Below are 23,806 nucleotides of genomic sequence, written 5' to 3'. Positions count from 1 at the left end.
GTGCAAAGGGAAGGTGGTTGAGCAGCAAAGCCACACTGGCCGATTGTGCATTAAAACCCGCGATCAGTCGTGGATGAGTTCTCATTTCCACTTCACCTACGGAGATCTCGGAGGTATACGTAAAAACAACCCAGGCAGCGACACTACTAGTAGGGTTAGAACAGCTGACAGCCACTAACTTGAAGAAGTGCATCTGACTCAAGAGTGTCGCACTGCTACAAAAGTCATGAGACCAACTATCTAGGGACATCATGCACAGTAAAGGAATAAAGAGACACCCTAGAATTTCATTGAGTTATGCCATAAAGCTCATTTCCAGGAATGCACTTGATGTGAGGCAGGTGTAACATAAGTGGGTAAAAATCCCATATGCTGTTGGAAAGCACTGAAATGCGGATATACTGTGTCTGTGATAGTAGTGCTAGACATGAATTAAATAATATTTTATCTGGGAATAACTCTTTCCCTTGAATGCAATATATGGACACGACAGGATACATGACAATATAATATGAAGGATTAACGTTGGTGCCTAATGATAGCAGCGAACTTTAGAGGATCAAAAAACCCATGATTGGTCGCCAGTTAAAGACAGAGACAAGGATCAGCAAGGCTTGGACAACAGGTCATGCGCCACCCGAATGCTTATCTCTTGGAGTTATTACTTATAAGCTTCAGCTCGCAATCATTACTCTTACACCTGTTCCCTTTCCTATTCTCACGCCTCCTCCCCTCGTTTTCACATTGCTATACCAGTATACCGCTATTGTATAGATGCCATGGCCGAAACAACAAGCCCTGAAGCCAATATCGAAGCACAAGCACCTAAAGAAAAGTACTGCCACGTCAAGCAGCCCCGAGAAGATAAGAACCACCCCTCCGAGCGCTCGGATACAGAAGGATACGCGAATGCCACTTTCATCAAACAACCCCTAGACAAGGATCACGAGGAACTGAACGAGCTGCTAAAGTCACTACCTCATGATGATCAGGGAATCCTACATGTCGGGAGCGACGGCGTTGTCAGAACACTCACGGCAGACCGTGACGTCCTGGGTGCGGTCGCCCTTCCGCCTAGATTGCTCAAGGCAATGCTTGATATCTTGCCTTATAGCAAAGAAGCCGAAGACAAATTTCGAGGCGTGGATGGCACTCTTGTGCCGAGGGAGCAATGGTTTCACCCTGATAAGAGTTTACTGCCGCCACCTTTGACGGCGGAGCAGAAGGAGGAGGGTAGGAAGTTTAGGGAAGAGCATAAGGAAGTACTTGAGAGGAGAAAGAAGGAGATGGAGACGGAAGAGAGAAAGGTTGTTATTATCTCGGACTATGATATAATTCTGAAATGATCATTGATGCAGTAGGGTGGATGGGTTTGGATGTTAATTCCCTGAAAATTCACCCTCTGCTTATTAGGTGCTTTGACCTCTTTAGCTTGAAATGAATATCCCGCTTGCCCTAGGCCTCTCTGGAATCTATGTAGTTCAAAAAGCCCTCAGACCGCTTAAGATGAATCATTGATATTTGACCAATCAACTTGCTAGCCAAAAAACCTAATTCAAGGCGGATGCAGCCAGCTTCCGACTTTTCTCTATGCTAAACTCAGGAACCAAAGTGAAGACAGAGGGTCTCCGAATCATTATAGTTGTCGTACAAGATTGTGATTCTTCTCCTTTCTTCAAGAACGCTCCTCTGTTCCCAGCTTACGCTCCATAGTATCTTTATGACTTATTTTCCTTGGCACTGGGTAATGCGTGTTCTGTCAATGTTAACAATTGTCCGCAGCAAGAGAGATATGGGTTGCTCTATACCAACTGTGATTCCTCAAATGCCCAGAATCCTAACTCATCAGCAGAAAAGAGCAGCACGTGGCCGGGCTCCCTGATGCGGAGGCCAAGGAAGACATCAGCACCACACATCTTACTATATTCGTATGATTTCTTAATTAGGCTAGCTCTGCGGCGGTCTCGTTTCTGCCGGATCAGCTTTCTTGTGATTGGGGTCGGGGATTTTTTCGTGGCCATTTTCGAGGGATATCAATTGTAAGAGAAGGCTTATCTCGGTTGTGAGAAATCAGAAATCTTAGTCGACGGAACTTTTGAGTTGGTGTTTATATTCATGACACAAGGGCCACAGTTCTGAAGGGCCATTGTTACATGACGTGAATAATATCAGTGAGCGGTCATAGAAACTGTCTCATCGTAGACGTTGAGAAGCGTTTTTGAAAACGCTTTGAACATAGGACCCAGGCGTCTCTCCAAGCAGGTGTCCGAATGTGCTCTGGCTTCATGCATGTAACCCAGAATTTAATGTACAGGACGTAACCAAGGCCAAGACCTGGCACAGTTTATTCATAAAGAACATAGTCAACTTAGTGAATAATTTTGGTGGAATACGTTTGCGCTGTGGTTGAGCGGTCTTTCCACATTGTTTATGGTTCAGGCTGACTGGTAGTTTCAAGGTTCACTAGCTGATATACAATACCCTCTTGGATCGCTCCGCCGTAGCGGCCCCATATCTGCCCAAACCCCATACTTTTTGCCTCTTCATAATAGTGTTGGAAGCGGGAAATCTGGAAAAAAAGACATTATCGACCTGGGAACGAGTGAATTTCCCATTCCAGTTAGTTTTACCATTTTTGGGTTAGCGTACCAACTTGCCTTCTGTCCACCAGCTGGAGCGCCCAACTATATGTCTCGTCCCTCACCGTCCTCTTCTTTCTTCCAAACTCCTTACCACATTCTACTCTCATATTCTGCAGTCAGTCAGTCGCACCCATCTCTTCAACTCCGACACTTGAGCCCCTCCCTTTTTATTCTCTTATTCGACCTACTTTCTTTTCTCCTCGGAAATTGCGGTTGTGCCCTGTTCCCGTTGCTTCTTACCTTTCGTTTCCTTCTCCCAAGTTCGGCACAACCAGCGGAATTTTCTCATCAGATTCTATCATCGAGTAATCATTTATCTTCCTAGTCTCGACAGGAAAAGAACTCTGGCACCCCTGTTACCTTTTTCCTAATTCAAGCTCCTAGACGACTTAATGGACCGCCTTCTAATTCCATCAATCTTAACGCCAGAATATACTTGGCCGCGGCGGGTGCAGTCTGCTGTCCGGCAAACCACCCCTCAAGTACCAGTTGGGCCCAACCGATACACCAGAATCTTCTGGGGCATCATTCACAAGTTACTTTATTATTTCTCTCAATGGTACTGCTCTTGGTTCGATTTTTCATTCGATGCAAATATTATCCAATTGCCATTTGGACTTGTTATGAAATGGACGGACCGGACGAGCCTCGAGGAGGTTGTCTCAATGCAAATGGCTGAACCTGCTGGAATACCGGTGCCCAAAGTCATTAGTTGTGGTGAACACCTAAATGCCCCTTTTAACCGAAGATTTTCTATCTTGATGACCAGGCTGCCTGGTGTACCTCTTGAGAACTCGAGAGATAAACTACAGGTTGATGCTGAGGAGCCTTGGCTGGATGAGTTGAAATTATGTATTACCTCTATGCGACTGTGGCGCCCTCCAGGATCAGAGACTATTTGCTCTCCTATTGGAACCCACTTACGGAGTTCACGAGTTCCCGGGCACATCATGGGTCCTTTTTCCAGCCTAGAGGCTTTTTACAAGTATCTTTTTTCTCCGGCTTCGGCTCACGCCTTCAAGTCCAATACCGAATATCAAAAAGTTCTGTCTCGTGCACGAAGATTACAGGATTATCAGCATAGAACTGTGTTCACTCATGGGGATTTCAAAGCGCACAACATTCTTGTCGATGATGAAGGACACTTATCTGGGTTTCTTGACTGGGAATCCGCAGGCTGGTATCCCGGATACTGGGAATTCACAACAGCTATGCGCTTTGGGAGAGATAGCTGGTGGTTTCAAGTCGCTTCTTGGATGGGCGGAGATCAATATTGGGATGAATTGGACTCTGATGTGGCTTTGAACCTCTTAACAGTCGACTCTTATATAGCACTTTAATTGATTGATTCTACAAAGTAAGTTTATAATGCCAATGATAAGAAGCATGGAGGCATTGATCTAATTTGTACAATAATCACGAGTTACAAGCAAGAGCAGAAAACAAAACAAATATCGGCCCAACAGCGTGTGTTCCCCCGATAATTTGCTTTCAAAGACACAAAGCAGATCTTACGACAGGCCGTGGCTGACTGTTGTCTGCTGCCCCTGCACTATATTGGTTTCCAAAAGTCATACATTCCTGCTGCAATGTGTCAATGTTGCCGCAGCGTACTATCCCATGTCGAATCAGCTCTTGCAGGATGACCATTAGCCATACCCGGCAAGTTATACCGGGAATTGAATTGACGTCTCCATCACGATATCTCATAATCTGATCGAGACGGCCATGATTTGCCTGTGGGACACTTGCGATCTCGATAAGGACACAAAGGAAATTGGACTTGAAAACGCCTCCAGTTAAGCCATGGTCTGGGATCCACCCTCCGCCCAGGTTTCTCAAGTGGTATTTCAACCCGCCCTGAGCGCTGGTGTGGAAATAGTAGCCCCAGTGAAAGTCATTTGGCTGGGGAGGATCGGATCGTATATAGAGAACGATGAAGAGCGTGTTTTGGGGCAATCGAGCGAGGGCGTCTTCCTGGGCCTTTTTGATGACCTAGGCCCGCTCTCTAGCACCCAGTGGTTTCTTAGAGGCCTGTATGTGGAATAAACAGGGTAGGAATTTCGGTGGATCGAAAGGAGGTGCAAGAAAGTGATGATGGCTGCTATGACTGTATTAGGGGTGGAGAGACTGAAGACGAACCCATCCTTATATACTCAGCCAACCGGCAAGTACACAGTATCATAGATGCTGCCTCTGTTGCCTAATGGGCGCCAGAGTCGCAGGACATATGCCTGCCTCGTTACATGATCCTCGGCGCTAATAAGTCAAGCCAATCGCTATCCCAGCCTTGTCGCTAATCCTTTTGTCCGGGTGATGGGGAGGCCCGGCTGAGGGCGAAACCCTTCGTTTGAAAAGGTAGCGCTAGGCGATTGGATTACGAGGCTCGCTGTCAACAGGCGCTCAGTTCACAGTTATCTCATAGCAACGCGGTTTGGGCAAAAACAACCCGCCCAGAAAAAGCAGCTTTATTTGTTCCTGTTTAGCTTTACGCCCGCGATGTTCCGGAACATGAGATCGTCAGCCGAGAACGCACGCATGGGGACAGATTAGGCGCTGGGGTATTGTCAAAATTAATAGTCACTTAGCCGACGTCACATCTGCCGTCACTTTACTTCCATCCTATCGCCGTTATTTGAGGCTTACGTCCTTGTTGAGCGCGTAAAGGTAACCGGTTTGGGCCGTTTCGTATAATCCCACTGCGTTTGGCGGAGAACATCTGGCCCTGAACTGTGGTAGGTTCCTGGGGAGGCATTGAAATCCGGAAAATAGGTGATGAGAGATTCAGCCCCTGTGAACTGCATCGGTGCAAGAGATGACAGAGAGGATATTGGTATTATGAACAAGCTAGAAGACCAATTAAGCTGGCTCACATTCTTAATTTATTAGAAGGGAGTGTGGATGGGGTAAGGCTCACCCCCGAGTGTCAGGTCCACAAATGAAGGAAAATATCAAACAGTTGAAGCCACCCGAGAGGGTTCCAGTCTTGGTATTTACACCTTCTCTTTACTAAATCTAGCAGTCGGGCCCTTCAGGTAGGTTTACCACCGGAAGTTGGATGAGAGTGTAAGTTTACCGTGCCTCTTCTAAGTTCCACTGATTTAACTTACCGTATTGCACCTGTTGCATTGTTAGTGTGCGTATATCAGGGCCATCGTCTCTGTTTGAAGCGCACTCTGACCTCCAGGTGAACAGTGTTATCGAAGCTAATTTAGTTATTATTGCTGCTGCTCTGCCAGCACTCAGGCAGTGCTTGCATTTGACTTTATTAAGTTTGGACTTTAAAAGTTAAGAGTGGGAGGGAGTCTCCAATATGCGTGTTGGCCTCTTTGATACGGGGCTGGTGCCCGTGTCGGAAGCGTTGATTATTAAGTTCATGTCGTGTTTGATCTTGATTTTCTTGGCGTTTGGCGTAGCGGTGGATCCGAGACAGGCAAAGGTCTTTGACCATGCGACGTCCCCGTGGTTTGTGGGGATTGTGGTGGGTGTGGTGAGGTGGGGGACTGCGTGGACGAGAGACGGATATATAGGTGCCAGTGGGTTACTCGATCTATGATACCTAAGGCATAACTGACGATATAGGTGTAAATCCCGCGAGATACTTTGGCGCCTATGTGGCTTCGCATTTTCCTGGCTATCATTGGATTCATTGGGTGAGTATTTGGAATTTTGGCGTACCGTAGACTACTCTAATATGTGCTGGTTGGTCCCCTCGCTGCAGTGGCTGCTCACGGAATTGTATATTTTATTGATCTGTTGTGAAAAGACCTGCGGACTTCAAAATCTTAGCTTGCCGGTTCAAGCGATGGTACAGATTATAGATAGAGACATGCATGTATCAAATCAGTTGAAGTAGGGGTAATATAAGGACACCCCGATATCCTGAGGCACACCCACTCCTAATTAGGTATGTTGCCTAGCTATATGAACAGAAAATGAACTGACACCACTCTATATATCTTATTGAGCCTAGACGGTTGTTTGTGCAATATCACAAAAATATCTATCTAGTAAGAGACCTACGCTCAGGCCAGACTAAGATCTGACTAAGGAGTCTCCTGCGCCGCACATTATATTAACCCTAGACTACTAGCAGGGCATACATCTAGTTGCATGCAGATTTCCATGAATTGTTAGCAATTAGTTGGGTTATCGCAATACTATCTCCTGGGTAATAACCCTATGACAATCCAGAGGTGTGTCCAAGTGATGATAAGCGGGACACATTGCCTGTTTAGGAATAAATGCAGAGGCTGTCGGACTACCTGTACCACCATGAGGAGTATGACAGGCTGTCAGATGAGAATATATCATTGCTGATGTTTGCATAGTATCGGATTGGCTCGGGTACAAGCAAGGTTCAACCTTGTCTTCCGTTCGTGCTAGCATCGAGCACAGGGAAGATATATATTCGGTGTAGTAGGATTCATAAGAACTTCAAACTTATACTGTAAATAACCCATTAATCTCTATTACGAATGACTACATAAACCTGCAAAACAGCAATGGAAATGGCAACGAGGAGGGGAAAAAGGAAATCTACAATTGTATGTCCAACACACGAACACATCCAAAACTGTGTCTGGTCCTAGCGACCTTGTACCAACGCAAGGGATCTTGTCCTGCACACCAGTCAAATGATCCGAGGACTCTTACGGTCATCAGCTATGATCATTGCTATCACTACCATGCAACTAACCAGTTGCAACATTGTATATAGACTTCGCCGAGCACTAGCCCGGAGCTAACGCAAGTTACGCAAAGCTTATTGGGAGTGGGCCAATCTGCATGACAGGTCATAGCGCCAAGTCAGATGTATGCATGACGTTCGCTCACATCGGCGGTGCTACCCAATCCCATGGATATAGGTGATACACTGCGGGGGTTTACTACCAGCCAGTATTATTTTGTCGGGACTGGTAGCACCAAGGGCTGCAGGTGATGGAAGGGATAATGATACCTCAGGCTAACAACGCTTAGGTATCCGACCGCCGATTGGCTGCCGCATTCTATAACTCTCCCAGAGCCAATCAGGGCGGGCGGCGGAATTATGCTGCGGAAAGCAGCTCAAGTATGCAGGAGGAATGTTGCTCCTTGCAATTCTCTAAGCGTGGAATCCGGCCCTTTTGCCCCTGCCAATTGCCCTTCCACGCTTTGCCATTCTTCCTTCAACACCTCCCCGATGTGAAATCCGGTCGCTCTCGAGGAATGGCATCAACCCCGGAGATTCTGTCCACGGTGACGGGCGTTCTGGTCCTGGTTTTCATTGTTGTTAGTAGTGCTCCGGCGGTATGGAAGACTGCTCGTCGGCTGAGAAGGGATTCGCAATTCTTTCGCGTGGACGCGTCGTCCATTGTCCATCCCGGATACGAAGATGAAGACGGTGAGGCGTCTGAAAGCTCCCTCAAGGCGTACTCAGATACGTGGCAGAAGGTCGTTATTATATTGTTGTCTGTGATCGGATTGGAATTGTCGTTAGCTCTCGCGGTCCTGACGCTCCAATCCAAACACCATGGGCATTTGGTGGTCCCTTTCTGGCTCCAGACAGCGGGTTGGGTGAGTTTACCGCTTGAAAAATGACGTGAAGATCAACAACTGACGCTTTTAAGATGGTACAATGTGTTCAGTCGACCGCCTTTTTCACGGAGCCGTCCACCGTGAAGCGGTATACCCTCGGCCTCCACGCATTCTGGACAAGCGCGCTGACAATTGTCGTATCCTGCTTGAACATTTTCATCCCATGGTGCGCCAGTGATGACGTACATATTGGCCGTGCTAGCACCTGTCTGCTTGTCAGCCAGACAGTCGTAGCTGCATTACGTGGCCTTTGCTCCGTTCTGATTCCGCGTCGACCAGACATCTACTTTGATGGTCAAGTTGTAGACCAGGAGCTTACGGTCAATGCCTATAGTCGATTCACCTACGGATACGTTACCGGCCTGTTGGAGTATATAGGACAAAACAAGGACCTGGACATTGATAGCTTGCCAAAACTACCACGTGCAGCCCGCGCCCAGACCCTACACACTCGCTTGGAACAGATACGGGGGACATTAAAACTATGGAAAGCCTTAATCATGGATAATATGCGGCCGCTCACAATACAGACGATACTGAGCATGGTGACTTGCGTCCTGGGATTTGGGCCGCAGGTAGCGCTTTATGGAATACTCACTTCCCTTGAAGGAAGATCGGCCGACTCCGGCCCAGTTACCCAAGCCTGGCTCTGGGTAGTGATGCTAGGCGTTTTCCTCGTCCTTTCTCTTGGCATTGAATCATGGCTATGGTGGCTCATTTACTCGCAGCTCTGGATCCCAATTTACGAGGGGCTTTCTGCGTTGGTGTTTGCCAAATCGATGCGATGTAGGGATGTAAAACACCGGAAATCATCTACGAACGTGGAGGGAGAGATTGAGCAGCAGGGTGAACAGGAAAAGAGCCGTCAAAGTATCATAAATTTGGCTGCAGTTGACTCAAAGCGCATCGCCGATTTTGCCACATTTAACTATCTAATCCCCTCGTGCCTGATGAGGCTGGGGATTTCCAGTGCATTTTTGGTGCACCTGATCGGTTGGCGCAGTCTACTGGCTGGAGTTGCCGTCGCGGTTCTCCTGGCCCCTCTGAATGCCTTCCTGACCAGAGGGTACACCTCCGTTCAGCAAGATCTTATGAAGGCGAGTGATAAGCGTACCTCAGCCGTTACGGAAGTTCTTCAAGGAATTCGCCAGATCAAGTTTGCCGCCCTCGAACAGAAATGGCAGGACCATATTTCCGACAAGCGAGCGGCGGAGCTGCGGTTGTTGTGGAAGACCAGTTTATACACCACCGGCCTGGTCTCAGTATGGATTCTGGGGCCGCTAATGCTCTCGGCAGTCTCGCTGACCGTGTATGCATTGCTTCATGGTGAGCTCTCTGCCTCGGTGGCATTCACAGCACTGTCGGTGTTCAGCAATCTGGAATCTGCGCTCGCAAGCTTACCAGACCTTTTATCTCGAGCCATGGAGGCAAAGGTCAGTTCGGGCCGTATTGATAAGTTCCTTGCATCTGCCGAAAAGGCACCTCACACAAGTGAGGTTGAGGAGATTGTATTCGAGAATGCCACACTTGCGTGGCCTGCAGATGAGACCAGCGAGGAACAGAAGGACTGGGAGCGCGATGACCGATTCGTCTTGCGTCATTTATCCCTGCGATTTCCCCCAAAGGGACTTAGCGTGATTGCGGGTAAAACCGGGTCAGGCAAAAGCCTTCTCCTGGCCTCAATCTTGGGGGAATGTGATGTGTTGAATGGATCTGTAGCAATACCACATTCTCCACCTCTGGATGAACGATTTGATCACCGAGCCACGAGAGAAAACTGGATCATCGACTCAGCGGTTGCGTACGTTGCGCAGAACCCTTGGATGGAAAATGCCACTATCCAAGAAAATATCATATTTGGACTGCCATACAATTGGTCCCGATACCGCAAGGTACTGTATGCTTCCGGTTTGGAGAAAGACCTTTCAGTGCTGCCGGACGGCGAAATGACCGACATTGGCGCAAATGGCATCAATCTGAGTGGTGGACAGCGCTGGAGAGTCTCATTTGCCCGCGCCCTGTATTCCCGGGCAGGGATCCTGGTGATGGACGACATATTTAGCGCCCTCGATGCAGAGACTGGGCGGCACGTATACGAGCACGCATTGACGGGCGAATTGGGTCAGGGTCGTACGAGGATTCTCGTGACCCATCACGTTGGACTCTGTCTTTCTCGTACCGACTATTGTGTTTTGCTCGAAAATGGATCAATGGCGCATGCTGGCACAGTGGAACAGCTAAGCAACATCCAAGGTCTCACAGATCTACTCCAGGGGTTGGTCATGGACTCGGTAGTGAAGAAAAGGCAAGTAGACGAGGAGGACACTGCTTCACGTCGCAAGCGTTCATCGGTTGGTCCGCCGGTTGCACATAGCCACGGCAGCCCGCGGAAGTTCACTCAGGACGAGAAACGCGAGGCGGGAGCGATACCTGCGAAAGTATACATAGCGTACCTGAGCAAGGGAAAGTGTCTGCCGATCTGGGTGCTCACTTTTCTGGCGTATGTGGTATTCACAACTCTCCTGGTTGGTAGAGTAAGTCCCCTATGCCTCTCAAGTTTGAAGAAATTGAGCTAATTTTTTAGTCCTGGTGGGTGAGCCTGTGGGCCAGCTCTTCTCATACTTCGGCACATCCAATGCACACCGTCAGTCTGTGGCATCACACAATGACTTCTACACAGTCCTCTATCGATCCCGATCTTGTCTTCTATCTCAGTGTGTATATTGGGATCTCCATCGCCGCTTGCGTCGTAGGAACTCTCCGAACGCTAGCCCTCGCTTTTGCGTCTTTACACTCCTCTCACCAGATGTTTGAGGACCTTCTGGCCGTTGTCCTGAGGGCACCACTACGTTGGCTGGATACAGTGCCTCTTGGTCGGGTATTGAACCGATTCACTGGCGATGTTTACATGTTGGACTGGCGGCTTGCCTATGACCTTGGTAACCTTGTGCTCAAGGTGCTAGAGCTTGTAGGCATTCTAGTCGCGGGCGTCATGGTGTCACCGATTCTCATGTTATTTGCAGGTGTACTGCTGATCGTCTGTATGCAGATCTCGTGGACGTATTTGGGCGGCGTGCGGGAGCTCAAACGATTAGAAAGCACAACCAAAAGTCCTGTTATGGAACAATTTGGTTCCAGTCTTGCTGGACTCACGACCATTCGCGCTTTCAACAAGGTGGAGGTGTATATTCGCCAGATGTATGAGCGCATTGATCATCATGCCCAAGCCGCATGGAACCTATGGTTGTTTAATCGATGGCTCGGGTTCCGGATGAGCATTGTAGGAGCCATCTTCTCGACTGCCACCGCGGCGTTTGTCGTGTACATGCCGTCGATCTCAGCTGCGCTGGCCGGGTTTGCCATGAGCTTTGCACTGCAATACAACTACGCTGTGGCCATGGGTCTACGGTTTTATGCCAATGTGGAAATGGACATGAACGCCACAGAGCGGGTACTGGAATACTCGGCCATGGAGACTGAAGACCAGGGAGGTCATGAACCACCCGCCGCGTGGCCTACAAGCGGACAGGTCGAGGTGGAGGACCTACAAGTGGGATATGCGCCTGAACTGCCACCAGTGCTGAAAGGGCTCAGCTTTACCATCGAGCACAACCAGCGCGTCGGCGTAGTTGGACGTACCGGAGCCGGCAAGTCGTCTTTAACTCTGGCACTTTTTCGATTTCTCGAAGCTCGTCATGGACGCATCGTAATTGACGGGCTGGATATTTCGAAATTGAAGCTGCAGGCTCTTCGTGGCCGTCTCGCTATCATTCCGCAAGATCCTGTGCTGTTTTCAGGCACGGTGCGCTCTAATCTGGACCCATTCCACGAACACACGGATCTCGAGTTATATAACGCGTTGGAACGAGTACACCTGCTCTCATTCGGGGATACGTCGACGCTTGGCTCCCAGCCAAGCCAGGACCTGCCCAGTGGCAGCGACACTCTGCCTCCATCTTCGGCATCCTCGGTAGCTGAGCAGATGAAATCCGGTGCCTTCGCATCACTATGCTCACCCATCACTGAAGGAGGATTAAATCTCTCACAAGGACAGCGGCAGCTTCTCTGTCTAGCACGGGCGATTGTGTCACAGCCTAAGATCATGGTCCTCGACGAAGCCACCTCAGCCGTGGACATGGAAACGGACGCACTGATCCAGCGTTCCATCCGGGCCGAGTTCGGACGCAACTCGTCTTTACTAGTGATTGCTCATCGACTTAGCACGATCGCCGATTTCGATAAGATTCTCGTGATGGACGCAGGCAGGGCAGTGGAATTCGGGACTCCCCGTGAACTGCTCGATATTCGGGGCGGGGTGTTTCGGAATTTGGTAGAGAATAGTGGTGAGAGGAGTGTTGTGGAGGGGATTATTTTGAAATAATTGTACAAATAGAATCTAACAATTTTCCCAGTCTTGCATGTTTGAGCGTTGCGTCGCAGATTGAATTATATCATTCCCACTAACCAAATATACTCTAGTTTGGACTAGTACATCTGTAGTATTGGCAGCTCGTAATTATTGTGAATCGAACTCAAAAATTGCTCGGTTCATTTATGAATCATCACCACTTTTTTCACAACCAACAAGCACCAATTCAAGATGTTCTCAACGCCGTTGATCACCCCGGAAGTCTTCCACTCTGCATACTCATCACAACGCCTTCGAGAACCAGCGGACAACCCGCAGTCTAAACCGCGAATAATCCCCATCGCAGCCGGCCGAACTGCACATGTCCCATCCTTCGAGGCACATCATATTCCGGGATCCTTGTACTCCCCCTTCTCCTACTGAACTAAGAATTAATATCAATAATAATAATACATAATAATAAATAATATAGGTATTTCAACATGGACACAATCCGCAACACCACATCGAAATACCCATTTATGCTACCGAGTGGAGAATCCTTCTCCACGGAAGTGAGTAAACTGGGCATTACCCCCTCAGATACGGTGGTGATCTACGACGCTCCCGATGTAGGCACGTATAATGCGCCGCGCGTGGCGTGGATGTTTCGCGTTTTTGGACATGGATGCGTGCATGTTTTGAATAATTTTCGAGGGTATTGTACTTTGGGGTTTCCTGTTACTAGGGGTATATTCTCTATACCGTATTGTGGAGATGAGGTTCAGTATGAGAATCGGAATCAGGATCAGAATCGGAATGAGAAACAGGGTCAGGATGAGAATGAGAATCGATATCCCATTCCTGAGGTAAATTCCTCCCTGATAATCGACTATGAGGAAGTCTATGATATTGTATCCCGCGGGGATACAAACATCCAGATCCTAGACTCTCGAGCAGAGAGACTATTCTCAGGGAAGGAAGGGTATTCGGACCCGAAAGTAAACCGGGGACATATCCCCGGGTCAATGAATATACCATTTACAAGAGTGTTAGTTGATGAGAGCGGTGCGATTCGCTCTGCTACAGAGTTGAAAACACTGTTTCAACGTGTCGGGGTGTCTAATACTAAACCGACAATACTGAGCTGTAACTCCGGAGTGACAGCTGCTGTGCTGGAGATCGCATTGAGACAAGCCGGATATACGATGTCGATGCGGGTGTATGATGGGAGTTGGATGGAGTGGGGTGTCAGAAGTGGTTATTCTCTATGTAGTAGGTGATATTACTATATACCGTGTATATAAATATTTGTACGGATGGAAATCTAATTATGAATCCATCGTCCCATCCACTGTTTATTCAGCTTCTTTGCCTCCTCGATCAACCCCATTTCCAGGAGTAGCTGCACCGAACCTCTAACAGCCGAGTGCAAGGAACTACTGACCCAAGCGTGCGTCGGCGCCGTATGCTCGCCGATAAAGATAGTGTTATGTTCCATGCGATGGTAAGCAGGGATGTATAATCGATGCTGCTGGATATCCGGCCGACACCAAGCGGTAGCGGTATGTTCATCCTGCAGCCAGCACAGCTTTTCATAGACACCCGTGTACAGCTCTCTTGCTTGTTCACCATGCAGGGATACCACTGCGTCCAGCACGGTCTGAACGTATTCTTCGTCGGAGAAGCTGACGAATCGGTCACTCCAATCTCCTCCGCGGTAGTGCATGATGAGTCCTGGCCGCGACTCGTTGAGTCCGTAGACAGGGTAATATAAAGCTCCGACGGCGGCATTGGGAGGGGTCGAGTACCCGCCGAATATTGGACGCGGACCCTTTTCCCAGAATCGTTCGGAGAAGAGCAGTGCTACTTTACAGGCAGATTTGAAGCGGAGGCCTGCCTCGCTTATGGCGCGGGAGAGGACGGAGGAGAACGGCGGCAGGTCCATGAAGCGGGTCATGGTAAAGGGGACTGCCATGATGGTGTAGTCGTATTCCTTGGATTGGTGGGTTCGGTTGGTGGTGGATGGATACCATGATAATCGAGTGGAGATGCGGTTGTCAGGAGTGGAGACTGATTCAAGTTTACGGACCTTCCGGTTGAGAGTGAGACGGTTTCGCACATGAGGCAGGAAAGCGTCTGAAAGGCGATTGAATCCGCGGTCGATGCAAGCCCATTCGGTCTCGCCTGGGGAGGTGTGCGATCGGTCCAACTTGAGATTAGAGTTATGATGCAGCTCATCCCAGAACACGTCGTAATCGGTGTGCGTCCATATCGCATCCGAAACGTTCTCGCTGGCGCCGAAAACATGATGCATCATGGCTTGTTCACTCCAGTCATCCAGACCCTGGTCCATGGCCTGCTTGTGCATGCGCCAGACATCGCGCTGCATGCCTTTGAGCTTGTCTTTGCGGGTGAGGATATCGTCCATGCGGAACTTGGTCTGTTTGTACTCGGCTGTATCCATTGGGTCCGTCTTGCCTAGACTAGGATCCTGCTCAATCTCTGCGCGGGTGGGGATGCGTCCATCCGGATGACGACCGGTATTCAGAGCGAGGAGCTCATTGGGATGGTGCTGAATCCAGGGGATAAAGTCGATCTTCCATTCGGAGGCATTGCGATTCATGTTGTTCAGTAGTGCAGCCAACTGAAACACCATCGCATGATCCGTATATTCCACGGTTTCGCCATCCTTATAGTGTACTCGGACAGGCAGACGCATAGGACCCATCTCTGCCCATTCCTGCGTGTCACCCATGAATTTAGTCCGGAACCGGCCGCCTACTCGGTCGCTGGCTTCGATAATCTCCCAGTTGTGGACGCCAACGCTGTCGAGCATCAATGCCGTGGCGAGGCCGGAGATCCCGCCCCCAACAATGGCAATGGTGCTATTCTTCGCATCTGGGGGAGCATGTTGGCTGGAATTGATGGTACTGACTCCGTCAAACCAGGCACCCAGTGCATCAAAGTCATGGAGCTTGGGAGAAGCAGATGTCAGAACGAGGAGCCCGGGTAAGATAGAGTATGGCTTCATTTTGTGCTTCTTTCTATCAAGGCACTGCCCATCTATATATGTCTGTATGGAGTGGACTGGGTACCCTGCGACTACCTTGGGGATGATCGTCCTATACTTTTGTCTGTCGATCACGATGCTCAGTCCCCAAGGTGCTTGGAAGTAGATCTCGTATCGCTTATTCGCCTCTCTTGATAGCCTTCGAAAAGAATACCGAAAAGGTTGTACGAAAATAACCCATTGCACACAGTGGTCTGTTATTGTCGATTGAAGATGCACTTGTATAGTTGTGATAACGCATCTTTTTCTGGAGGAGTTGAACATTGAACAGCCTCTAGAACGAGTGCCACTAACCTCCTATGAAGCTATAGAAATAGCGAAGTGGAGACATAATAATTAGCGAGAATTTCCGCATTGGAGTAGGGAGTTCTTCCAATGCGGATTTATTAAGCTCAAACAGACATAAAGAACTAGAGATCAATGACTGCGAAATTAATCTATTCTATACATAAGGGTATATCCTATGGCAAAAATGTAAAATATACAGGAAATCAATAATAACGACCAGCATTATATTTCAGCGTTTTGATCAAAAATGAGGAGTATTGAGAGCCATCAAGCAAAGCAATCCGGCGACCAAACCGGCACACGGTAGAGTCAACACCCAACCACCGAAAATAAACACCAGCTGCCGCCAATTCACAGCACCAAGATCGAAGTTCATCAAGGCCACGCCAGTGGCTGCCCCAGTCAGACATTGGGTCGTAGAAACGGGCAGGCCTAGTCTGGAGGCCAGCAGGACGGTGATCGCTGCGCCCAGTTCGGTGGCAAATCCGCGGGTTGGCGACATCTGCGTGATCTTGTTTCCGAGGGAACGTATGATGTGATATCCGTATACCCAGAAACCGGCACCAAGGAGCAGACCGGCGATGACCAAAAACCATATAGGAGTTTCGGACTTGGTGTTGACACTACCAGATAGATAGGTCGAGTAGGACCCAGACCAGGGTCCGACCGCATTGGCCACGTCGTTGGAACCATGAGCGATAGACATCATGATGGCGGACACGACTTGACAGTACGTCCACAGGTGCTCTACACGGTCGTCATAGCGGTGGGCACGGGCATGGATTTTGCGAAGCAGATCCGAGTCGTGTGTGACGACGTCGCGCGAGATACCCTGCAAGAGAATGAACTTGATCCAACCCCAGTACTTTGTGGGATGCAGCCAGCTGAGATGCTCAACAGGCCCAAGGAAGCGCTCCTTGGGACCGATAAATTTTTTCTTGGGCTGAATCTCTGGGCTAGACTCGGCTGAGGTGGCCTTCTGCTCGATGTCGACCGCGTCATTCGTGCCCTTCTTATCTCCAGATACACTCTGCCCTTCTTTTTCGTTCCCCTTTTGCCCGGCACAAACTTCCCCTAAAGAATCCTCATAGTAGCTTGTCACGATGCTGTCTCCCTTTCCGGGAAAGTACAAGGGGCAATCATCCTTGAGCAACCAGGGGCCGAGAGGAAGGTGGTAGAACCGAATTCGGGAATCCTCTTTGACAAGGCGACGGTGGAAGTAAGGCATGAAGAAGACGTAGGCGAAGAGCAAGCAACCTCCGAAAACACCGAGAATAATGCCAACAGCCTTCCCGGCGCCGAACTCTTCCAGAGAGGGAGCCGTAGGGGCTTCAATAACAATAAACAAAGCCAGAATAGCTCCCGTAAACGCGAGATAGAGGGGAATGAGTCGCATCGCCCACTTGAAGGAGTCCTTGCGCTCGAGAACGGTGAATTTCAGAATGCCGAAGATGACGGCCGAAAAAGCACAGGCAATGGCGGGAGCGATACCCCAGGACGCTGCAACCTGTGAAACGCTACCCTTCTTCCACCCCCAAGAGATGTCTGCCTGCGAAGCAAAACCAACACCCACCAAAGCACCGACAATAGTCTGAGTGGTTGAGACAGGCCATCCATTTTTCGTCGCAAACATCAGCCAGAAGGCACTTCCGATTTCAGCACAACCCATGGCCAACATGAAGGTACCAGGCTTGTCTGTGAATCGGTCAGGGGAGATGATACCAGACTTGATAGTACTTGTAACGCGACTGCCGAGGGCGACGGCACCGACGAATTCCGTGATCACAGCTAGAATACCAGCCTGCCACATTTCTAGGGTACGGGCAGCGACAGACGTCGCGTAGGAGTTGGCGACATCGTTGGCTCCGTTTCCGAAGGCGCTGAACACAAAGGCAATGGAGGTCAAAGCCAGAATCCAGTCATAGCGGGCGGTAGCTGAAGGGATCATATTGAGCGTAGATTGTCGAGCAAAAGCTCGAGCAAAGGAAGAGATAGGCGATCAGGAACTGCCACGAAGTGCTTGACAATAGGACAAACGACGAAACGATGAAGTGAAAGGGGATGTCCAGCACGCGAGCATTAAGTATAGGAGTCTCTATATGCCACGACGGAAGAGCCCGTGTTCACACAATGCCAAGACATCGTATAGTTTTCACCTCGACCAGAAATCTTGAGAACGTGAATCCAGCGCTGACATGGATTGGTTCTTGCTGGAGCTCCTGCTAGAGGAGCGGACTTGGCGCCAAGAATCTCGACTACGGTACGCTGGTTTGCAGCCAATCAGCGGGCGGTATAGAGCACGTTCCCGGGTTGCAGGTCGTCAGTCATTGCAAGACAGTCTTGGGGAAGTCTTGGGATGGTCGCCGAGGTCCTTGGCGATAAGAGCATGTGTGGGTCCTTCCCCAATGAGCCGGTGGGTCGAGGCAGTGCTCACTTGCCACTTCTATCATGGGATATCGAGGATAGCGAGGCGCTGCGAGAAAGTAAGATCGAAGCGAGGCTGTTGGTGGAAAAGTGCAAGAGAGGCACGCGCGGATATTCCAAAATCCAAAATAGGCCAGCGAATGTTTGCATTTTTGCACCCAGATTCGACCGGAAGTCCAATTCGACCAGCGTCTTTCATCCACCATGTCCCTTTAGGAGCCTTGGAAGATGTCACACAATAGGTAGTTCATTTCCTGGGAGGCGTCTGCAAATTTCCCGACTTTGTCTGACAACAATGCAAAATCGTCAGTTTTAGCCGACCCAATGGCCAACAAGAAATACCACTCAGCCGCGAAGGTGCCATTGACTCTACTGAGCTCTCCATATATCTTGGTCTTGACATGATGCCCTAGTACCCATCCCAACCCATAATACATTTCAACCATGTGTATGACGGCAATCCAAAATTGTTGGTATTAGCCGATCTGATGTACTCCCACACCACTCTCCATCCCAACCCACGGTGCAATTGGAGGAAAAACACTCTAGCCATCTTTTAAGTCCAAGAACATAATCTTATCAGGTGTATGTTCTACAGATGATGTGGCGACTTGAAACAGGGCTTTATTCACATCATGCTTTTCCTAGACAATAACCTACAATTCCCATTGTTCCTATACACTTCGAGTTAGAGGAGGCTATATCGCGATCGAGAGACACAGGGAAGTCGATGGGAGAGTTGGCTTTATAATTAGATGTCCATCGGCAGACTTCACATTATCACCTCTATATTATTTAGAAATATTGAAGAAATCAAGCGAAACTTCAGAACCATAAACCTCACTCTCGTCATCTATGCAGGTCTCTCGGACATCGCCCTGCTACTGGTGTGAAGGCAGGCGGATGTTGACGGAAAAGTGGCTTGACGGGAGTCCGAATGGGAACTTAGCACAATACAGTAGGTAATAACATTTTTGGTAGTTATTCCTAGAAAATTAAAGTATTCTGGTAAATCCTAAAAATATGCCCAGTATGTATACATGGCAAACATAGGTACTCATCCCAAGACAATGAGTAACATAACAGCCGATGCACTGTGCCGCCAACGCCTCAATTATATACTTATAACTGCACCAGCCCCAAAAAGAAACACGCGCAACGCCATTGTACCCCACCATCATAAATATAACCCATCTTTACCCCATCGGGTAATCAGTATCATCAAAATCATCCGCTATCTCCTCGTCTCCTCGAGCGTCGGTACATATTGCATTTTCACCCTTGGAATTCTCCTCCGCCGTTCCCTCCTTCGGAGTAGTTTCACAGAACCTGCGATGCAATTTCCACCGTAAAAGCGCTAGGATAATGAGTCCAAGAAGGGCCCACGGTGGTCTTGATGCAAGTAATAAGGATCTCAGATGCAGGTCGTTCTGCGAACATATGTGATGTGAAATTAATAGTGAATGGGGATAACTATTGGGAGAGGAGTAGTCTTTGACTAGGAACTGCGATCCGTGAAACGCGGGATCATGATGGGTATCATGCGGAATAAACCGAGGAGTGTCATTTATAAGATTCGGCTGAATAGGATCGAAAGCGATACGGGCATTCGTTTCTGCAGATTCCGTGCTCTGGTCAGACATTACAATCGGCGTAGCCAAAGTCTCTCCCAGACAGAAAAACAGAGCAACGAACAACATGACTTCAAGAGAAATACATTAGGCATGAAAGAGGCTTATTCGTACTCTAATTCAGGGGCATGAAAAAAGCCGGACAGGCGGCGACAGAGGATATCGGGGCAAAAGTTAGGGTCTGGGAAGCAATCTTGTGCAACAGGAGGAGATGCATCAACACTGACGGATATGTCAAGTGCAATTATTACCTATGGCCGGTTCGGGTAAGACGAATAAATGGTGGGTCTAATTCGGTGATTCCATTGGCCAGTATCTGAATACGGGCGTGACCTAGACCGAAAATGGAAAGCTAAATGGAATAGATAGACTTGATTGGTTGGAGCTGGATTGGAGAGCCGGATTCGGATTTAAGCATTCCCAGTGGATAATATTGAGTGAAGCCCAACTCATGAGCTCGAAAATATATTTGATTATTGTGCCAAGGCTATAGTAAGCTATAAACAGTAATATAAAATAGTTTCATATGTACAATCACACAGCTCCCAGATTACAATATATTGGACTATCCAAAGGCCGGGACAATGCATGTCCTACCAGCGGGTACTACCATAAGGTCGCCGATAAGAGAGAGCTACTTTTCACTAATGCGCAAGTTATGTGGTAGACTTGCATACCAGTAAGACTTGCGAAAAGTGTGGTCTGTGAATAAGACTACCTAGTACCTAGATCTATTGAAGTTGTTATGTTTATTTCAGCAAGCCTAGTTCAGTATATAGATAAGGTTGTTTGGCAAGATGAACTCATGCTAATAATCATTAATCACGGGCTCCTACATCAACTTAAAGATTACCATTACACAACCACAGGTACAGTAGAGACATAAGCCGAAGTCTTTCAGAAGTACTAGCGTAGTTCTCCAAAAGCAGTACCACCCCAATGTACATAAAAATGGGTCTTGGCATTTACGTCCAACGATCTGGTATACCCCATGATATAAAGAAATCGTATGTCCCGGCAATAATCTGTTAAAGTCAACATCCCCCATATACCTATAACTCAAGCAAGTTACCAGCCCATATTTCTTCCGTGGAGACTACTGACTTTCTCAGAATGAAGCCAAGATTTGTCGCACTCGTAGCCTTCGTTGCAATTACAATGGCTATTCCGAATCCTGAAAGCAGTGAAGTATGAGCAAGCTTCAGACAATTAGTTCAACCAAGTTAACAAATGATATAAAGGCTTTAAAGTGCGGTGATCTGTGCTCAGTGGACCGGAACTGTCCTAAAGGCTCTTCTTGCAGACGATGTGACTTTGTAAGCCTTCGTTTCGTGTCTATCTATATAGCAAGGGTAACACAATGTAGTTTTATCACATATGCCGAGAGGAAAACTAGGTGAATATGGGCAGTGTTCATTCTATGTGACGTCTGAATTGCATACTACAGGATCTGAAAATTTTGAGACTTCAATGAACTTTCTTATCGGGGTGCAGTACAAAATGTTAAGTTATCCGGTGTCAAATAAAGATGCCCGTAAGCCCATTACTTTCGATGTGATGGTCTCGAAGATACCGGGCCGAACTAGTCAACAAATAGCGATGAGGACCCAGAAATAACACACAAGATGCTGTACTCAATGCTAATATATAAGGCTATCTACATGTAATCAAACCATGTATCCACAATGGCATAGGAAACCATACAACATCTCAGAAGCCATCCATAAGTTGTTAAAGCTACAAGGCAGTCATACTGGCTCCATATATAGGATGAATTTCTCTCTCTACTTGTAATAAGATACATTACCCCTCACCTATGTTGTTGATCTGCAAAAGGTTGACGTGGAAATGTCTTATGACTCACATTGCTTTTTCCTATCTCTGTTGTACCTGTCACATATACGAGCGTTACCACAGCTTGAAGAAGGAACTCAAGCTTCAGCTTCTGTATCTATCCGATCCCAAATTGGAGAATCGTCGAATACTATTTTTATTACTCTACTGATTGAGATCTTCTGTTCCACCCCAACACACCTTTCTATTACCCTACTAATCCACTGATGAAATATTTAAGCCTACTACTGCCGTGATATCGCTATAACGGTGTGGTCTTGTATTTCCATGTTAACTTTTTTGAATTTATAATTATTCTGTAGATGGATTGCGTGGATCTTGTATTATACCCTAATCTAGCTTCCTGTATGTTTCAATACCTTCCGGGATTATAAACAGCTAGCAGATTATTTAGAACGATCTAATACATACTATTGATATTTATGATATATAGTATAGACAACGAAGGCCAAATAGTAAGAAATAGTAGAAATGCTTGAATCAGTTGTTTGCATTTATCCTATGATGACTGAGGTTTTGCGTGGCGATGAGCTATTAACGGGAGTTCTGATAGTCCTTTGGACTTTTTGCGAGTACAAGGATACAACCTCATCTCGAATTGTGACTCTGAGCTTCCTGTCTGGACGTTTCTTTTGCTATCTTGACTGCCCATTAAAGCCTCTATTCACAATTCCAAGAAGATCGCCGGTAGCCTGAGGCCGTACCAGTATAATTGTAAGCGTGAACATTTAGTAACAGCTTTTCTGTACTCGCAGGGATAGCGTAGACTTGTGGGTTGGTCTGAGGGCATGTATTTCGCTGCCTGCCTCACGTAATAATTGCAATACATCTGCCAGCTGGTTTTACACTGACCGGTGTTTGACTAATGTTGGACTAGAAGGAAGATATTCCAAAAAAAAAGTCTATGCACATACTCTTTTTCTTATTTTTGCGTTTTTTCACTCGATAGTATATGGAAGGTACCCTTGGGGGACTATTTTAAATGTCTCGAGAACTTAATTGCTGTAATTATGTTATGGATCGGGCTTCCAGTCGAAATCTATCTATCTATCTTTCCAGAGCCGCCATGATTGAGTCACATCAGCCTCTTTTTAGACTGTACTTGTCAGCATAAGTAACAACACCCATACAGCAGAACGCACCGGCTGGGAAGATGTCTTTGGTTGGGCCTGTCTGAGTTGAAAGGAGAGAGGCTAAATGCGGACATCTTCGAAATAATTTCATGTTAAGAGTGACGTCCTCGGTGGCTAGAATCCAGATGGGCTGTTCTTGCAGGAACAGGAATAGTATCGACAAACTTTCGAGCTGGCCCATTAAGTAGCTCAAATAGATCCGTCCGGCCTCCTCGAGTGATGGCAGGATTCAATGGCTCAACTACTTGAGAGACTCAATCTGATAATAACTGGAGAAGCTCAAAACGATAACATAAGGAGTGTGCGAGTAGTAAAACAACAGTTGAAGCAGCCCCTCGGAGTATAAAAAAATTTCTCATACTATCTAACACCGATGGGATACCTAAATTCCAGGCGACACGAGAAGTCTAGGACTTCTTTGTTACCACGGCAATAACTTCTTCCCTTCTTATGCATTGAATTCTTAGTCAGTACCTATCGACTAGTTGTTAGTTGAATGAGAGGTCGTGGTATAATTCTAAGCGTAATGGAGACGAATCACTGTTTCGTATATCACGACGAAGAAACTGGGATCTTGATACAAACAAGAAGCCTATGTTGATGTGTCATTGTGAGGACAAGACCAGAAGTGCCTCAGTTTGCCTTCATCATCGAGTCTATGTAACGCTTATTTCCGTGGGGTCGACTTCTCAGCAGAGTGACTCAGATATCTTCCTCGACGCCCGTGCTGTTGGACCTGCGGTAAATGTGGCCTGGAGATTATGTTCTTCTAGACTGCTGTCAAAATAAAGCGTAACAAAAGTTGACTCTGAATCATCCAGGGAATTCTAAAGATG

The 23,806-nt window shown here is 47.7% G+C and overlaps 7 protein-coding genes across 7 annotated transcripts; 4 read left to right on the top strand and 3 right to left on the bottom strand.

Annotated features, from left to right (window-relative positions):
• Positions 1 to 779: 779 nt before the first annotated feature.
• Positions 780 to 1,346, top strand: ATNIH1004_009345 (uncharacterized protein; the record flags this gene model as incomplete). Its single annotated transcript, XM_033573937.1, has 1 exon — positions 780 to 1,346. One exon carries the CDS (start codon positions 780 to 782, stop codon positions 1,344 to 1,346), a length of 567 nt encoding a protein of 188 aa, XP_033424489.1.
• A 1,919-nt stretch (positions 1,347 to 3,265) lies between these two features.
• Positions 3,266 to 3,982, top strand: ATNIH1004_009344 (uncharacterized protein; the record flags this gene model as incomplete). Its single annotated transcript, XM_033573936.1, has 1 exon — positions 3,266 to 3,982. The coding sequence occupies one exon, from the start codon at positions 3,266 to 3,268 to the stop codon at positions 3,980 to 3,982; it is 717 nt and encodes a 238-aa protein (XP_033424488.1).
• A 1,973-nt stretch (positions 3,983 to 5,955) lies between these two features.
• ATNIH1004_009343 (uncharacterized protein) lies at positions 5,956 to 12,600 on the top strand (the record flags this gene model as incomplete). The annotated part of the gene is made up of 5 exons (XM_033573935.1): positions 5,956 to 6,178; positions 6,225 to 6,295; positions 7,623 to 8,198; positions 8,252 to 10,753; positions 10,804 to 12,600. 5 exons carry the CDS (start codon positions 5,956 to 5,958, stop codon positions 12,598 to 12,600), a joined length of 5,169 nt encoding a protein of 1,722 aa, XP_033424487.1.
• A 470-nt stretch (positions 12,601 to 13,070) lies between these two features.
• ATNIH1004_009342 (sulfurtransferase) lies at positions 13,071 to 13,850 on the top strand (the record flags this gene model as incomplete). Its single annotated transcript, XM_033573934.1, has 1 exon — positions 13,071 to 13,850. One exon carries the CDS (start codon positions 13,071 to 13,073, stop codon positions 13,848 to 13,850), a length of 780 nt encoding a protein of 259 aa, XP_033424486.1.
• Positions 13,851 to 13,894: 44 nt separating this feature from the next.
• ATNIH1004_009341 (flavin monoamine oxidase family protein) lies at positions 13,895 to 15,601 on the bottom strand (the record flags this gene model as incomplete). The annotated part of the gene is made up of 1 exon (XM_033573933.1): positions 13,895 to 15,601. The coding sequence occupies one exon, from the start codon at positions 15,599 to 15,601 to the stop codon at positions 13,895 to 13,897; it is 1,707 nt and encodes a 568-aa protein (XP_033424485.1).
• A 568-nt stretch (positions 15,602 to 16,169) lies between these two features.
• Positions 16,170 to 17,876, bottom strand: ATNIH1004_009340 (inorganic phosphate transporter; the record flags this gene model as incomplete). The annotated part of the gene is made up of 1 exon (XM_033573932.1): positions 16,170 to 17,876. One exon carries the CDS (start codon positions 17,874 to 17,876, stop codon positions 16,170 to 16,172), a length of 1,707 nt encoding a protein of 568 aa, XP_033424484.1.
• Positions 17,877 to 19,548: 1,672 nt separating this feature from the next.
• ATNIH1004_009339 (uncharacterized protein) lies at positions 19,549 to 19,995 on the bottom strand (the record flags this gene model as incomplete). The annotated part of the gene is made up of 1 exon (XM_033573931.1): positions 19,549 to 19,995. One exon carries the CDS (start codon positions 19,993 to 19,995, stop codon positions 19,549 to 19,551), a length of 447 nt encoding a protein of 148 aa, XP_033424483.1.
• Positions 19,996 to 23,806: the final 3,811 nt, after the last annotated feature.

This window comes from Aspergillus tanneri (genome assembly GCF_003426965.1).
Source record: "Aspergillus tanneri strain NIH1004 chromosome Unknown AapTan_6_pilon_pilon_pilon, whole genome shotgun sequence".
NCBI classification, from domain to species: domain Eukaryota; kingdom Fungi; phylum Ascomycota; class Eurotiomycetes; order Eurotiales; family Aspergillaceae; genus Aspergillus; species Aspergillus tanneri.
The sequence above is the reverse complement of the archived record's forward strand: the minus strand, read 5'-3'. Positions and strand labels throughout refer to the sequence as shown.